General features: G+C 44.9%; 1 protein-coding gene across 2 annotated transcripts; it reads left to right on the forward strand.

The window, feature by feature from the left end:
- The first annotated feature begins 281 nt into the window (after positions 1-281).
- On the forward strand, positions 282-17505 carry MIX23 (mitochondrial matrix import factor 23). Of its 2 annotated transcripts, none has more exons than XM_068106122.2 (5): positions 282-452; positions 8326-8451; positions 13628-13774; positions 16263-16322; positions 17088-17505. In XM_068106122.2, exons 1-5 carry the CDS (start codon positions 444-446, stop codon positions 17130-17132), a joined length of 387 nt encoding a protein of 128 aa, XP_067962223.1. In that variant the 5' UTR covers positions 282-443; the 3' UTR covers positions 17133-17505. The 2 variants fall into 2 exon arrangements, with proteins under 2 accessions (XP_067962223.1, XP_067962222.1); XM_068106121.2 differs by having other exon boundaries at positions 310-382.
- Positions 17506-18850: the final 1345 nt, after the last annotated feature.

Genomic DNA, 18850 nt, shown 5'->3' on the forward strand with positions numbered 1-18850 from the left:
TTTTTTTTAAACCTTTTTCATCTACTAAAGACATGTTAATCGTATGTGCGCTATATAATCAATGCTTATTTAACGTTTGTGATGTTTAACTAAAAAGAAGAATCAACGACACGGATGAAAGAGATTTAGGCGGTGTATGAGCACTTCTCATATATATATAATTGAAACGAAGTTTCCAAAATAAAATTTTCATTCACGATAATTGGCTTGAAAATTGATACTTATATCGATTAATGATCAGAAATGTTGTTTAACTCTACACGAGCATAAAGACGCTTCAAGGACATTTCGCCGATTGGGTGTCAGGTCAGGTGTGAGAGGAAGAGGGGTTTGAAAGATGGCGGCGCCCTCAGAGGCGTGTGGGGACTGGGCAGCATTCATGGTGAGCTTCAATAACCGGTGATATGCTGAATATTACGCTCTACATCGTTGTCTTGTAATCGATGAAAAAGGTAACAGAACAAGAAGAGAAAGGTAAATAGGGGAAAAATGGGGATGGTGAAGATTAACAAATTGAATAGGACAGGGAATGAAGAGGAAAATATGGAAAGGGATTCTATGGGTTTGAGGAAAACCGAAACAGATTGGTTTTATTAAAAGGTATATCATGGATGACAAGACAAAAGGCAAAATAACAAAAGGCAAAAGTTTTTTTTTTGTTTTTTTTTTTCACTTTAAGGATCAAAGCAAAATACGATTCCTGAATTTAAAATAGTGACGTCATTTATCTCAGCAATTATCACTTTGCAAGTTATTTCCAGAGAAATCTAGAAATTGTCGAACTTCTGCTCCACTCCGCAGCTCGTACAAACAACCTGGCATTCTTGGGCAGTTACACTGTTTACCTTATGTACGTCTGTCCCCTTGTGTTTTATACCTCTCCCCCCCCACCCCCCCTCCCCTTCCCACGCCTCCTGCCCCCAAGCCCTCTCCCTCCCACACTTCTCCCTGCTCTCAAATGTTGTGGTCGTGTGCTTCCCCTTCTCTCCCCATCTTGTCTTCCGCTCCCTCTTTTTGTATATTTTGTTTGTTTGGTTGATTTGTTTGTGAAATAAATGTTAACTCTTTCACGAGCCTCGATTCAGTATACAAACAAACAAAAAAAAATCTGAATCAAAATCGAATCAGCTTGTTCTTGTCACTTACTCAACTCATCCACCTAGTTTTGTCCGAATCCGTCCAGAACATTTTGAGATGTCCTCTTCACAAAGGGATAGACAGGGTGAAAACAACCTCCATCCACCTTCAGTGGCGGAGGTAATACCACACATACAGACACTTCAATACGAACGAAGCCCGCCCCTACTTCATGTGACGTTTCATTCATGGTCCATAAACTTCTCCAAACCTACAGGATCCACAACTCCTCTCCTGTTTTCAACACTGTCTGTTTCTCTGTCTGTTTGTGAACAGGATATCTGAAAAAGTTGTGGACGGAATCCGACGAAATGTGGTGGACACGTTGGATATGTGAAAAGGGTGAATTGATTCGATTTTGCTGAAGATATGAATCCAGATCTGAGCATTTTTATTAATTTTATTTTAAGTGATTCTTCACCTTTGAGATGGGGCCAAAAATGATTTTTTGATCCAGATCCATAAGAGCTAACACATAGAACATATAATAAAGGGAGCAGGAGACAACAGGGGGAGAGAGAGAGAGAGAGAGGGAAGCACAACAACAGTAGAGAACAGGGACATCAGGAGATCTGTGGAAGGGAGGCTGCTAGGACAGGGTAAATGGGATAAATAGGATGGACACTACTAGGACTTTCAGGAAAGAAAACGTAATTTGAAGGAGATGGATTTGGAGTGTTTTAATGGAGGAAGAAGAGATCAAGGTTTTGGATGGGGGAAGATAAGAGATTGTGGTGAACAGCTGTTTTAAAGACCTGGAGGGAGGAATGGGATTGAATAGAGTGAGGGAGTTTGTTCCAGAGGCGGGAGAAAAGAGGAATGAAAGAGTGAAGGTGAGCAGAGAGTCTTGATTTTGGCAGTTTCACCAGAAGAGGGTTGCTGGCAGATCTTGTGCATCTTGAATGAATATTTGGGGGACAGAGCACAGACAGAGCTGGGGGAGCTAGGCTGGAGAGGAGTCGGTAGAAGACAGAAAGCCCACCAACCTGCCTTGGTGAGTGAGTGAAAGGCCCTCACAATCAGCTTCATCGCAGGAGATTCCAATGATTCTGAAAGCTTTGGTTTCAACCGCGTGAAGCCGAGCTAGGTGTGAGGCAGGAGCAGCAGCCCAGAGAGAAGAGCAGTACTCCATTGAGCTGCGGATGAAAGCCTTGTATGTCGTGAGGATCTCAGAAGTGCCCAGAAAGGACTTCGAATGACAGACGATGCACAGACGGCGACTGGCTTTGGATGCCAGCTTGGAAATGTGGTTTTCCCAGGAAAGATCATGGCAGATAGAAACCCAAAAGCTTGAGTGACAGAACTTCTTTGAGAGGATTGTTGAGAAAGTAGATGGGAGGGTTGTCCAGATGGTCTTTTCAGGGAGACAAAGTGAGAGTGTGAGATTTGTCAGGATTGAAAGACATGTTCCACTTGTTTAACCAGTCTGTGATTTTGTCCAGTTCTGCAGAGAGTGAAGAGGCTGCTGCCTGCCGATTTAAGGGATGAGGAATGCAGCGACAGAGAGTGGAGTCATCAGCAAAGAGATAGAGAGGATTTTCAAGAGAGTCGGAGAGATCATTGATGAAGACCAGAAAAAGCACAGGGCCCAGAACACTGCCTTGTGGAACTCTAGCCTGGACAGGAAGGGGAGATGAGAGAATTCCATTCAGGGCCACATGTTGACTGTGACTGCAGAGAAAATTGGCAAGCCATGTGTGGAGGTTTCCATGGATACCGTAGGAGGAGAGTTTGGTGAGCAGGGCGGGGTGCCAGACCATATCGAAGGCACGTGATATGTCAAGGGAGACTGCTCTGATTTCCTGTTTGGCATTGCGGACCTCCATCCATTGTTGAGACAGCAGAAGCAGCATGTCCAGAGTAGAAGGACCTGGTCTGAATCCAAATTGATGATCCGAGATGACCCATTGGAGTAGAGGAAGGATTTGATGTCAGAAGCAATGATGGAATCCATGACCTTGCTGATAATTATTGGGAGCAGGCTGATTGGTCTGTAGTTGCAAGGATCTGTTTTTGCACATTTTTTGTGTAAACCGGTAATGTTGGCTGATTTCCAAGCAGATGGCAGATGACCTTGAGCAAAAGAGTGGGTGACGAGAATAGAGAGAGTGTGTGATAGAGCGACAGGGCAGGATTTTAGGACCCGGGGGCTGATGCCATCTCGTCTAGTTGCAAACTTGGTGGAAAAACGAAATCCTGTCGAATTATTTGCCGATAATATAATCTTAAGGGGAAATACTTTGTTATCGTCTTTGGACTGAACTGATAGGTTTCAAACTAACATGACGATGAAAACGTGCGTTATAATATTATTGGATAGCATTGTTCCCTTCTCTGGGCTGGTGCAGCTACCGCCCATACCTCCCATTCAGCTACCTCCCTTGCCCTTATAGAGGCAGTGCAATCTAAGGCTGTCCGAGTCTTTGGCATCTTTCAGCAGGAAGCTGTCTCAGGGTACATGCTTCCCTTTCTCCTTCTGTTTTGCTGCAGGCTGATTGGAGGTATTGCTGTGTTCCTTTCTCAACCAAATCCCTGCCCTTGCAAGTCGCACGCTTAATTCCAGAAACCAATAGCCTCCACAATTTATATTTATAGCTTCATGCGCACATGCATTCGTTCACTCTACCCCCTCCCAACCCCCCATTATTTTGTCAAGAGAACCCCCAAGTCTTCCCACCAGCCCTTGATGCAGCCTTTAGTCACTATTCTCTCCCATACGTACAACTGAGCTTTTCCATGATTACTTGCTCCCTATTTTGCCTGATACTGTACTCATATTCACTTAATTAGGCCTTCCATGAACCTCAACTTCACTTTTAAAAATAACTTTCCTTTTCCAATTCTGAACAGTACAGTGTCACAAAGTTGGAGGTAACCATTATGCAAGTTGTGTGATTATCAGGTTATTAGCAATGTGATGAGCAGCTTTGCCTATTCTGATTCTGAGGCACAGTACCATACTCTGTAAGAGTGTCGGTGCTGTCGAAGCAGTTTCTTGGCAAAGGTGATACTTGGTGGTTTGCCATTGCCTTCCCAGAAGTAGTTGGAGCATAAATTTGGAACTTGGCCATGGTGCTAGTGATAGCTCACCTATCCTTTGCAAAGGACACTGTGGGATCTTTAGGAGGAGATGCGTCACCAATTGATGCGTCAGGTGGGACTCCCAGGTTCACGTCCATCCGAGGGATGGCACACGCCTTGATGAATCGCCCTGCTTGTTGTTGTTTCGTATGCAGCCTATGGCTGCTGGTTGCATCATTTTCTGGAACCATTGCTGTGCCGCTGATGCAGTGCCCCTCTTACCAGTAAGCTGGTACTCATTTTGCCAACCTTCCAAGGATGACAGGCTGAATCAAGCCACCTGGTGTTATTTCAACGGCACTACAAGGGCTCCAGAACTCAATACCCGAAGATCTTCATCCAGCCACCTTTGTTGCACTAGGCATGGTTGTCACAACCTGATTTGCAGATGGGCCCACTGCCATATAGAGTGCATATAACGAGCAACAGGTGGGCTGGATGTTGTCGTACCACAATCCTTTGCAATGATGTTTGTGTATGAAAGAATGTCATTGAACTTATGTGGGAACATTGTGTAGCAACAAAATAAAATAGATCAGATTGGAACAGATTTTTGTTCGAGTTTATGCTCAACCTCCAGCTCTAAATTAGACAAGAACTTTAGAAAGCACTCAGAGCAGGCCAGAATATCTCGAGAGACCCTCTCTCCCCCTTTCCTCAAATGATTGATTGTACTCCATTGGAGAAATTTGACCGTTCACATGTCTGAGCATAACGTTTTGCTGCTATGGAGAGGAAAGCACATGGCTGACTGAAATGCAACTTATTGTCATCTACCTGTGATGCTAGGCCCAAACTAGTTAAGCAGGCATCATGTGGTCCAGCACATTTATGCACAATCATAGACATCTTGCAAACTGCTTCATATCCAGTGTAGTGTAACCTGTAACCATACATACATGTACATAGGTACACACGACATTTATTTTTGCTAATGGGAAGGGTGACTATGACACCCTGCCAGGACCAAAAACAACACCTGGCAAAGGGCGGATGAGCTCCCGTTGGGAGCCAACGCCCATCCAGTATGGACCTGGTGCTATAGCCTGGTGTTGGCTTAGCGGTTAGGGTGCCGGCTTGGATTCCTAGGATCCTGGGTTCAAATCCCAGTCGATCGCTGAATTAACGCCAGGGGGGTTGACTCAGCCTGTCATCCTTCCGAGGTCGGCAAATTGAGTACCAGCTTGCTGGGATGAATGATCATGGTGTGTACCCTGGTTTAGAATAGGTACACCGTATCCCTGCGCATCGTAAGAGGCGACCAAGGGTTGGCATCAGGAAGGGCATCCGGCCATAAAAACATTGCTTCAAACAGGGAACCATGATTGTCATGGGGCCCACAAGGCTAACCCCCGCTCTGGCGGGGAAAATGGCCTTAAAACGATCATTCATTCATTCATTCAGTATGGACCGGTCCAAGTCATACCAAAGACTTTAAAAATGGTTCGTGCTGCTTCTTTGCTTTAAAAGGATAGAGCACGGACAATCCCCATCGGTTGGCATCCACAGGGAGTAGGAAATTCCTCTTGAGGAAATGCCCTGCTGAGTACGATGAGAAAAGTGGCGCCATTATTATGACGTCGCTGTTACCCAGAGTATCCCGGAACCCGGGAAGTGAACGGTAGTGACAGCACTTCCCCCAAGCTCAGTGTCTGTGTCTGTGTCTGTGTCAGCTCTATTACGACCCTTAGCCAATAAATAAATACAAATGCTATGCTTTATCGATTGGGAATTCTCCCATGCACATGGACAAATCATCACAGATATGATATTGTTGCGGATCTCAGCGCCGGCCTTTTCCCCTTACCAAGGGGGGGTTAGTCCCCTTGTCTTTGACTAGCCGACGGGACCCGGGACCTATGACGTCCCTCCCGGACAGCGCGAAGTAGGGTCGTAGGACTAATCACTAATACCTAATTACTCGCGCTGCCCAGAAACGAGGAAATAAGCCCCGCCCGAATCACAGGTGTTGGTGGATACGCTGAGCGGTAGCGAACCCGTGACCCGAGCCGTGATCAATGACTAGACCCCGATCCAAGCGGTTCGTAATCGTGCCACGCTTACCCAATGATGGAAATCACAGAAACGGTCGAATTTGGAAGAAAAGGAATAACAAGATTTATTTATACAATGTACAATGATCAGCAGAAGAAGACACAGTGCAGCCTTAAACAGTCTTATACTTATCCCCTGGACAAACGGGCCCCTTCACACTCAGACACACTCACACGGGGTTGCAGACGAACAGGTTGATGGTCCAGGGATGGCGTCTGGGCAGCTCTCCCCAGCTCGCACCGCAAAGAAGATGAATACAGCGGCCAGGAGCTCTCCGCGTGTCTTTGGCGTGCACGGGATTATTACAGGGCGAACGGTAGGGCTGGCTTTGGCGGTTAATCACTCGCGTGGCTGCGTATGTAATAGTTCAATATACGGTCACAATGCGCTCTGCAATTCCCCAAGTGCTCGTGCAAATCCTCTCCAACAAGTCCTCTTACACAGTGCAATTCTTTCACCCAACGAGTCCTCCTCATACAGTTCTCATCAGTCCTCGACTCAAGCGCCTGCCTCTCTCTTCTCATAACTGAGGTGGGGGCCTCACGCAGAGGGTCTTATTGCCACGCCCTTGGAACCCTCTGGAACTTACTAGACGCGTCTTGCCACACCCTATCACGCCGTGCCCCTCGAGCCCTGATTGGCTGATGGCCCTTACCGTCATCGCCTCTGATGTGCTGCTTGTCGTGGCCACACCTCGACCCTCACGCTCCTCCCTCTTCTTAGGCCTACCTCGTGTTACTGGGCTAGTTTCGAGCAAACAAAGGGCAGCGAAACACATGGAGGGATCAGCGAAAATGGGGGCGTGGGATCGAGTTTGCCCATTGGTGAAATTGGAGGGTGGCCGCGGGATCGAGTTTGCCCATTGGTGAAATTGGAGGGTGGCCGCAAAATGAAAGGGACCTAAGCTCATTTCTTTACACAACGCAGATGTTACTAGGGAAATGGCCTACTCTTACACATACTATGACATAACTAATACTCTAAGTGGGCCTACGTGTTGCTTGTGGACTAACTATGGGGGGCAAACCTTTAACCTTTAATGATGTCATATTTACAAATCTCAGAACCGTATCAATATTTTAAACTGAGCTATATACTTATGTTGGCAGGTTGGCCTCGACGTGTGCATACTCGCCTCTAAGCTGTGTAGCCTGGATTTGAATCCCGACCCAGCTATAAACCATCATCCCGGTGTTTCGCAGGCAGGGTGTTTCAACAATGTGTGTGCTCTCGCTGAAATGGACGTTAAACTGGGTGTCCTATCTACCAGCATTAGTTGATGGACGTTAAAGATCCCACGGTGTCCTTTGCAAAGAGTAGGCGAGCTCTCACCAGCACTGAAACAAATTCCCAATTCCTGCCTTGACTTACTGCGTCGGAGTGGTGACCTGTCCAGGATTGTAACCCAAGTGGTATAAACTGCTTCGGCAGCACCGACACTCTGTATGGAGCAAGTTTCATGATCTGATCTGTGTACTCAGATGGTAATATCAAACATGTTTATTAAACTAATACAACAAGTTTGTTTTCACTTAATATTTTGAATTATGTTTGCAACAATGATTATTTGATACCATGGCGATGTCATCGAATGAAAATGAAAACTTTTCTCTATTCATTTAAACGACAGACAGTGCCGGCATTTGGAGTTACTTATTTACAGATGTAGCATACTAGGCCGCACAGAAGAATGGATGATCCATGTTTAGTTTTCAAAATTACACGTTTTCTGACGATGTTGTATGTTATGGACTGTCTACATATTTAGTGAGCAGGAAGAAATCATGTGTGAAAGTTGATGGGAGGGAAGGTGGGATGAGAAAAAGGAATGGAAAAAGGATGGAGCCATTGTAGGTGAGGGGAGGAAAAGGAAGAGTTGTAATAGGATTGATGAGAAATGAAAATAGGAAATGAAGTTCCGGAGATATGAGAAAGGGAGGGGAGGAGTAATGTATGGAGCCATTGATGTATTGGCAGGGGTATTCATTATTTTTCATCGAGGAGGAATATTTTGAGGATGACTCATCTTTTTCTTCTTTTTATCCATCTCAGGAGATGTTAAATCGATTGCGGACCACGGACGACAGGATTGTCCATGAACTAAATGTCTCTGTCCCTACTGCATCTATTTCTGCTTTGGTGGACCCCACAACAACGTGCAAACAGCTGTACATGAAGGTATAGAAAAATGTTTATTATAATATATGTCTGTATCCTTCACTCGGGTGTGTCAGCCCTTTTCTTAACCCATTGTCTCCATCGTATCCATCAGTAATGCAAATACATGAGGGAGTGGGATGGGTTACATTTTGAGGAAAGAAAGGAAGTACTTTGTGGGTCGAGGAGTTTGGGAGGAGTGGTGAGGAAAGGTAAAAATTGGGAAGCGATGAGTACGAGTTAGATAAAGCGGGAGGGTGCATGTATAGGTCATGAAAGGTGGAAAAGAAGTGAATGGGTTAGTGGTATTTGACCATTTTTCTCACCACTCCCTCATCCATGAGTTGGTGCTGTTAGATTTGCTCAATCTTTCTTCCTTTTAAACTTTTTCATGCCGACTTTTGCTGTTTGGATTCCGAATGTGTATTGCTAATGCACCAATCAGTTTCATTTGGTATTCTTTTACTGATCGACGACTCACTCGCTGATTATTGTTCAAATGCACCCTGGCTTATCATCCACATTATGCTTTGAACACAGAGTTTGATGGATGCTGATTGAGAACAGATACGCAACTGAGGGGTCACCGACCAGTAGGTAGCGATTTAGAAAAACCACAGTTTAAATAAATGTTTCAGCACACATGCAACACCAGCCCTGTGTCCAGTGTCGAGTCCATATGATTTAAGAGTGGATCTTCAGTGTGATGGACAGCAGGTCACTATCAAGAATAAGGTGCACCACCCATGTTGCAATCTGTATCAGCTGTCTTCCTAGTTACCTCCGCCACCAAAGGTGGACGGAGGTTGTGTGTTCACCCCTGTTTGTCTGTCTGTCTGCTTGTTTGTCTGTGAGGAGGATATCTCAAAAGGTTGTGGACGGATTTGGACGAAATTTGGTGGACAAGTTGGTTTGTATAGAGGCCAAATTATTAGATTTTGGTGAAGATCCGGATCTCATAATTACCTCCGCCACCAAAGATGGATGGAGGTAATGTTTTCACCCGTCTGTCTGTTTGTTTGTGAACAAGATATCTCAAAAAGTTGTGGACGGATTCGGATGACATTTGGCAGAGATGTAGCGTATTTGACAATGACGAAATGATTAGATTTTGGTGAAGATGCGGATTCGGATCCGGTGACTGGAATTTTTAAAAGTGTTTCTTCACCATTTGGAGATCGGGCCAAAAACTACATATCGCAGGATATCTCAAAAAGTTGTAGATGGATGATTTGATTCTGTATTGTGATTTTCTGGACTATTACTACTACTACGACTACTACTACTACAACAACAACAACAACAACAACAACAACAGGCATTTTAAGGCCATTTTCCCTGCCAGCGGGGGTTAGCCTTGCGGGCCCCATGACAATCTTCTCCATTTTGCCTTATTTTCTGCATCTCCCCTTGTAAACCCCCTTGCCCGCATTTCTTCTTCCACCACCTTCAGCAAAGTCTTTCTCAGTCTTCCCCGTCCTCCACTCCCTTCTACATTCATTTCCATCACTCTTCTCAACCAGTCACTTTCATCCTTCCTCAACACATGACCAAACCATCTCAACCCGTTTCTCTTCACAGCATCCATCACAGGCTCTATTCCCATAATCTTTCGCAATTCATCATTTGTCTTCCTCTCTCTCAACGATACTCCGCCCATCCACCGAACCATTTTCCATTTCCACCCTTTCCAGCCTTCGTTGCTGCTCTACGTTCATTACCCATGTCTCGCTCCCATAAATCATAACACTTCTCACATATGCAGAATACACCTTTCCCTTCAGCTTCAACGACACTCCCCTCCTCGTCAGCACGCCACTCAGTTCCCTAAACTTCTTCCATGCACAGCTCACTCGAGCAACCGTTGCCGAGTCTGATCCACCTTCTCCATTCAGCATGTCTCCTAGGTAGCAAAATGTTTTCACACCTTCCAGCTTTATGCCGTCTCCAAGATCCAACTCAACATTTCCTCCATCTGCAGCTCCCTCAGTGCACACCTCACATGTGAATGTGGCTGCCACACTGATTAATGACCCTCTCAGAACACTACATTTTTGATGAACCCACTCAGCGCACATTGTACATTGAATGGAGTTCACTCCGACACCCTTCCTGCGCACAGCACACGGCCACCTCCCAGTTCTTTCCACCTCACCAAATGCTTTACCACTTTCAATCACCTTCGTTTTTCTGATATTCACCTTCAGACCTTTTGTCTCCATACATTCCTTCCACTTGTTCATCTTCTCCTTCAGTCCATCCATACTTTCCGCAATCAACACCAGATCATCTGCATGCAACAACTCACACGGTAAACCCTCCTTTACATTCCGAGCCAGCACCTCCATCACAGCTACAAATGGTAGTGGACTTAGTACCGACCCCTGATGCACTCCCACCTTCACCTCAAACTCACCACTGTTCCCGTCCTTTGTCCTTACAGCTGTGCGCGCTCTCTCGTACATTGTCATCACTTCTCTGATCAACCATTCCTCCACTCCTAACCCATGACAATACTTCCTCAATGCCCATGGCACTACTTCATGTGGAACCCTATTGAATGCTTTCTCCAGATCAACAAACCCAAGAAACAACTTCTTCCTCTTCTCCATGTACTTCTCCTGCAACTGCCTTACAATAAAAAGCGCGTCTGTCGTTCCTCTTCCTGGCATAAATCCAAACTGCATTTCGTCGATCTTCACCTTCTTCCTTATCCTCCTCTCCAACACCCTTTCCAATACCTTCATTCCATGCTCCAATAACTTTATCGCTCAATATGAGCCACAGTCCAGAGGGTCACCTTTCCCCTTGTATAGAGGGACGAGGGTACTCAGTTCCCATTCCACTGGAATGCGGCCTTCTTTCACCACCAGATTACAGATCCCTGTCATTCTCTTCACACCCCATCTTCCTGCTGCCTTCAACATATCTCCCACAACTCCCGTCGGCCCTCCTGTTTTTCTACTCTTCATTGCTATTATCGCTTTCTCAACTTCCTTCTCAGTTATCTTCTCTGCCGGTCCTAAAACTGGGTTACTCTCTATGTTGCCGTCCCATTCATTCTCTGCATTCAACAGCATTTCCATATATCTCTTCCATCTTCCTATTATTCCATCTGGGTCCACAACGATTTGTCCCCACTTCATCCTTCAAGCAACTCACCCCCATAACATCGCACCTCTCTTTCGCTATCTGCTTTGCAATCCTGAATACTGCTCTCTCTGACCCTCTTCCGAATCCAAGCGTTCTCCGAACATTTTCCTGCATGCCTCCTGCGCCTTTGCTACCTCTTTCTTTGCAGCCTTCTTGGCTGCCTCATAACTTTCATGTGCTGCCTTTTCTTCCCCCCGTACCCTTCACCTTCTGCCACTCCTTGAACTTCCTCCTCTTCTCGTCAATCCTCTTTCCAACTTCATCATCCCACCACCATGTTTCCGAGTGCCTCGGTGGTCCTTTAGTCCATCCACATACCTCACCAACGGCTCCCAACAGACTAAGTTTCATTGACATCCAACCACTTTCAAGCTCAACCACATCATCCTCTGCCATACTCAGCCTCTCTTTTAATGCCTCCCTCACTGTCACCTCTTTCAACCTCCACACCTTCATTCTTGGTTGGTACTTCACCCGCCGAGCTCTCCTCGCACCTTTCACCCTTATGGCGCAGACAACCAAGTGGTGCTGTGAAACAGCCTCCTCCCCCAGGATCACCTTTGTGTCCCGGAGGGGCCCCCTATCTCGCCTACGCACCATCAGGTAGTCAACGGTTGTCGTCGACCCACCTGACGTGTATGTAACAAGCTTATTATCCTCTTTCTGGAACTGAGTATTACAAATCAACAAACCAGCTACATCAGCAAACTCCAAAATCCTTTCACCTTCTCTATTCCTCACACGATATCCGTAACCCCCATGAACTCCCTCAAAACCGTCCATACTCCTTCCCACATGTCCATTTAGGTCTCCTCCTACCACAACAACTTCCACATCTTTCACGTTTTCCATCAGCTTCGCTATCGCACACCAGAACTTGTCCTTCTCTTCATCGCTCCGACCAACCTGCGGAGCATATCCCAAGATGACGTTCACCAACAGCTTTCCAATCATCATTTTCACCATCATCAACCTTTCACTCACTCTCGACACACTCACCACACTGTCGACAAACTCCTCAGAAAACAGGACACCAACACCATTCATGCCTTCTGGGCACCCTTGCCACACAAACTTGTATTTCTGTCCCTGCCTACCCTTCACCATTCTCACACCACTTCCCTTCAATCTCGGCTCCTGCACACAACATATGTCCACCACTTCTCCTGATCTCCCTGTCATCGTCCCTACATTCCATATCCCAAACCTCAGAAACCGATCTCCACGTCGGGCATCAGACGTTTCGTCGTCATAAATGGAGTGATTTCCATTTTCCACCCTTGCTTCGATCGGGTTCCCCACCTTGAGTTTTGACGAGAGGGAGTGAGGTCCCCCACGGGGTACTTCGGACTGTACTCTGCCCATATGTAATTGTCATGGTTCCCTTTTTGAGGCAATGTTTTTATGGCCGGATGCCCTTCCTGACGCCAACCCTTTTAGTCGCCTCTTCCGACACGCAGGGATACGGTGTACCTATTCTAAACCGGGGTATACACCGGGGATAGTCTACTCTGGGATACAAAACGTAAACTTCCCACCTGGTGGAGGTATGCTCTCTAATGAATGTCGTTCTAGTTTTGGCATTGATTCTTCACCGCTGAGAGATGTGGCTAAAAACGATATATAGCACATCTCAAAGTTATGGACAGATTCGGAAAGAACTTGGTGGACAGGTGGGGTGTGTGACAAGGATGAATTGATTCGATTCTGGTGAGGATCTGGATCCAGATTTGAGAATGTTTGAATAATTCAAGGGATTCTTCACTATTGAGAAATTGGGCCAAAAACTATATAAAGCATGATATTCCAAAAGGTTCTGGACAAGTTATGACAAAACTAGTTGGTTAGGTGACAAGAACAAGCCGATTAGATTTTGGTTCAGGTGCAGATCCAGATCCGGCCCATCAGTGGGATACAAAACGTAAACTGTTCAGTGTTCAGCTTGATGGAGGTATGCGCTCTGCAGAGTGCCGTTCGAGTTGGTCACTTTATTGATGATCTAGTGTATTGTAAATGTGAAGTTGATTAACCCTTTGTGTTCCAGCTGCAGGAGGCTCACCAAACAAGAGCTGCTGCTATCCGAGCATGCGTTACTCTGAGTTCCAAGCATATTAATGAACTGAATGATCAACGCGTTGGCGACTATGACGACTTGACACTTAGGAAGGAACTACGGAATGAGCAGCTCAAAGTAAGAATTTTAACTTTATTTGAGTTATCTTTCAAGGAACTCCAATGCAGGCCATTTGGCCCATCAAGCTTATGTAATGGTTGCTTCTGTGCTCTATTCCTTTTAAATGCTGAGCACCAGGCAAGGAATCAGGCATTTTTTCCCTCCTTTTTTTCAATCAAACACCTTTTCAACCATTTCTTTTTCTCCATTATGGTTAAAAAATATATATATATTTGATTTGGTTTTTATTTTTCAAGGTAAATCAAAACAGAAATGTCTTTAAAGATTACATTTGGTGATTAATTGCAAATGCATTTTTAAAAGATGTCATTAAATATAGTAGGCTCCATTGGTTGGCGTGGCTTTTGATTTCCCAATCAGAATTGAAATGGCCGTTCACGATTGACTCGTAGCATAGTACTTGCAGAATGTTCCCCATGAGGTTGAGCTGTTGGTGCACTTGTCTACACAACTTGGGTTACCGATAATAAAACACTGTAGAAACCAAAACATTCAGAATCATTGGAATCTCCTGCGATGAAGCTGATTCTGAGGGCCTTTCACTCTCTCACCGCAGACAGGTTGGTGTTCTTTCCGTCTTCTATCGACTCCTCTCCAGCCTTGCTTCCCCAGCTCTATATGTGCTCTGTCCCCAAAATATTCCTACAGGTCGCCAAGATCTGCCTGCAACCCTCTTATGGTTAAACTGCCAAAATCAAGACTCTCTGCTCACCTTCACTCCTTTATTCCTCTTTTCTCCCGCATCTGGAACAAACTCCCTCACTCTCTTCAATCCCACTCCTCCCTCCAGGTCTTTAAAACGGCTGTTCACCACCATCTCTGATCTTCCCCAATCCAAAACCTTGATCTTTTCTACCCCTGCTAATTTCACCCCAAATCCACTTTTTGAGGTGCCGACTTCTTTCCTGGAAGTCCTTGGTGTCCTTGCGTTTTTATACCTATCCTGCCCCACCCCCCCGCAGGCCCTCTCCCTCCCACACATCTCCCGATGTCCCTGCTCTCAAATGTTGTGTTTGTGTGCTTCCTCCCCTTCTCTCCCCATCTTGTCGACCGCTCCCATTTTTATATACTTTGTTTGCTTGTTTGTTTGATAAATGTTAGCTCTTTCACGAGCCTCGACTCTGTGTACAAAAAAAAAAAAAGAAGAAGTGGATTTGGGGTGAAATTAGCGGGGGTAGAAAAGATCAAGGTTTTGGATGGGGGAAGATAAGAGATGGTGGTGAACAGCTGTTTTAAAGACATGGAGGGAGGAGTGGGATTGAAGAGAGTGAGGGAGTTTGTTCCAGAGGCAGGAGAAAAGAGGAATGAAGGAATGAAGGAGTGAAGGTGAGCAGAGAGTCTTGATTTTGGCAGTTTAACCATAAGAGGGTTGCAGGCAGATCTTGTGCGACCTGAAGGAATATTTGGGGGACAGAGCCCAGAGAGAGCTGGGGGAGCAAGGCCAGAGAGGCGTAGGTAGAAGACAGAAAGACCACCAATCTGCCTGCGGTGAGTAAGTGAAAGGCCCTCGGAGGTAGCTTCATCGTGGGAGATTCCAATGATTCTGATCGCTTTGGTTTCAACAGCGTGAAGACGAGCTAGGTGTGAGGCAGGAGCACCAGCCCAGAGGGGGAACAGCGTTCCATTGAGCTGCGGAGGAAAGCCTTATATGTGGTGAGGAGCTCAGGTGTGCCAAGGAAGGACTTCGCACGACGGAGGATGCCCATTCGGCGACTGGCTTTGGAGGCCAGATTTGAAAAATGCTTCCCTCTCTTTTCCCCTCTTGTCTCCCACTCCCTTTATTATATGTTCTCTGTGTTGGCCCGTACACGAGCCTCGACTTCGTATTCAAATAAACCAAAAAAAAGAGCTCTTATTTTTGTATACATAGCATGCCATGCTTTTGTAATGGCTGAGGACCACGATGAAATGCCAAACAAACGAACAACCAGCTAAGAGGGTTAACTCCCAGCCAGAATCGAGTGTGTTTCTGCATAACCATCGAGTACATTAACCTGAATGGATGTTTGCATTGGGCATAAAGCTAATTGTATCTGATCGTGTGCTCTGGCCATACACATAACTAAACCAAATTATTGCAAGTGATCACACACTCGGATCATGCATAATTGGCCATTTTGATAGCTGTGGATACAGAGAGCAGTGGTAATTGTTTTGCTGGCGATGCGTGGGTGGTTCTGAAGTCTCTTGCAATCGTCAACAAGAATTAGTGGTGGAAAGTGAATGAGTTTTTTTTGGTGTGAAAAGTGGGCTAAAATTGCTGATTTCCGTTACACTACTGGTGGTGATGTTTTTGGATGCACAGTTGTGTTGAAGTGGACTCATTAAAAAATTTATATTTGATATGAACTGTTCACTACGTCTGGAGTTATGGTGTAACCTAGTAGCTATTGGATTTCTCAGCTGCTTTAGATTGGTTGGGGAAAAGGGGTGAGTGCTTTATGGCATTTACTTTCCTTCTTGATATATTCTCTTTCTTGTCCAGCTCAAGATGTTCCAGTCAGAGCTGAACGTGGAGGAAGTTGTTAACGACAGAACCTGGAAGGTATACTTTTCTTTTTGTATACAAAGTTGAGGCTCTTGGAAGAGCGAGAACACAAAATAGATTTTTTTTTTTTTTAATTATCGGCTTTCAAGCTAATATGGCTGCCAAACCACGTGACATATGACATCAAAAATGTGCACTCCGCATATGTGTGGGTCGTGGATCAGGTTTGTGAAGTTTCGTGTTGATCGGATAAGGTTCGTTTTTCTATCCAAGATGGCTGCCAAACCACGTGACTGATGTCATCATTTTTAAACTTTATGCAACAATGGTGTTCAATGACATTTGTAAAATTTCGCATCAATAGGGTAAGCGGTTTCAATGATATAAATATTTAATATTTTCCTTCAATGCAATGTGACTGCCAAATCATGTGACCGATGATGTCATAAATTTCATATTTCAATACAAATGGGTCAGAGATAATGTGTTTGTAATTTCAGATTTTTTGGATGAGGCATTCGATTAAAACATTTATGGCTGGTATACAACTTCACCGATATCATTATCATGCTTTTGTTTCCCATTGGGAGTACCGACCAAAGTTCACACCGACCAATGTGCAAGTTTCAAATTTTTCCATTCAGCGGTTTCCGAGAAATATTTTTCTAATTGTTCGTTTAATCCAAGATAGCAACGGGATACACCGACCTAATAAATGTAGCAGCAGTGAAACCAGACCAAAACGATGTTCAACCTTTTACTGGTCAAGAGTAAACATTGTAAACGATGACGTAACATTATCACCCACCCTCCTCCCCCCAGGTTTTTAACGAGCGTTGCCGGCTGTACTTCAAGCCTCCAAAATAATCTTATCTGCCTCATCTGCGACAGTCCTGTCGACTCGAAATGTGAAGTTTTCAAAAACAATAAAATTTGGAATATTTTAGACATCATTCGATTGTTTTGTATGAAGACTTTTAAATGTATTCTTTAAAATCCAATCACAGTTGTTGTTGGACTGTTCTGTTCTCATCTGATCCGATATCACATGATGCTGGAAGTTCAAGATCCTGTCTCAAAAGCATGGTTTATGTTCAGACAAGTCCTTGTAACTAATGCACAGTACTGATGATCTGTCCTTGTCCTATATGTCAATTGTATACAAGTTCCATCATTTGGATCAAGATAAAGACTAAGAAAAATGCTTGTGTGACTGTGCATAATAGACAACTCTCAATTACCTTGGTTTGTAGGTTTAATTTATTTTTTATTCCTGGTTAAAAATTATATTCTGATTAAAAAAAAACAAAAAAAAAACATAACCTTTGTAGATGTTACCTATCTTGCATATAAAGGTGAGTTTGTGTCTGTTCCTGAAAGCACCACCCATTGTACGAGCCATGCCTTTCCTCCTCCCCCCCAGCGTCACAAGCACCGCCCATTAACCAGGCCACGTGTTTCCCTCCAACGGGCCAAAAATCACCACCATTTTTTGTGTAGGCCTCTGCTGTACATTTGAAGACTGAACAATTTGTCTATCATTAAATAAAGGTACCTGGTGTTGGCTTAGCGGTTAGGGTGCCGGCTTGGGATCCTAGGATCCTGGGTTCGAATCCCGGTCGATCGCTAAATTAACACCAGGGGGGTTGACTCGGCCTGTCATCCTTCCGAGGTCGGCAAATCGAGTACCAGCTTGCTGGGATGAATGATCACGGTGTGTACTCCGATTTAGAATAGGTACACCGTATCCCTGCGCATCGTAAGAGCGTGACCAAGGGTTGGTGTCAGGAAGGGCATCCGGCCATAAAAGAAAATTGCCTCAAACAGGGAACCATGATTGTCATGGGGCCTGCAAGGCTAACCCCCGCTCCGCTGTAGCGGGGAAAATGGCCTTAAAACGATCATTCTATTCTATATTAAATAAAGGTACATTTTGATTGCAACACATGCAGAGGAAACGAGGTGCGTATTGCATGTTTTGTTCTGAGAGGTCGTGGCAACAGTTTAATAAACACCACCCAAAGAGGTTACGTTCTCATAATGCAGAGGAAAGACTAAAACGGCACTCGGTAGAGCATACCTCTGCCTGGTAAACAGTTTGTTTTGTAACCCACTGATGGGCCGGATCCGGATTCGGACCTGAACCAAAATTTAATCGTCTTGTTCTTGTCATCTAACCAACTCTTCTATAACTTAAAAAAATGTTTTATCATCGCTTTTCACCTGATCTCTCAATGGTGAAGAATCACTTAAATTAAACAATTATCGTATCCGAATCTATATTCAGATTTTCACCAACATCTAATCATTTCGTCTTTGTCACACACAAACTCCCTGCAAAATTTCGAGCAAATCCGTCCTCAGCTTTGATATATCATGTTTTCACCCCGTCTGTGAACAAAACCATCCATCTTTGGTGAAGGTAATTAAATAATTCTCATCCGAATCCAAATTCAGATCTTCACCAAAATCGAATCGATTTGTCCTTGTCACACACCTCTCCATGAAGGTTCGTCTAAATCCGCCCATAACCTTTTGAGTTATGCTATGTGTCGGTTTTAGCCCCATCACCCAATGGTGAAGAA

This window comes from Myxine glutinosa, chromosome 2 (assembly GCF_964187855.1).
Source record: "Myxine glutinosa chromosome 2, kmMyxGlut1.1, whole genome shotgun sequence".
Lineage (NCBI taxonomy): Eukaryota > Metazoa > Chordata > Myxini > Myxiniformes > Myxinidae > Myxine > Myxine glutinosa.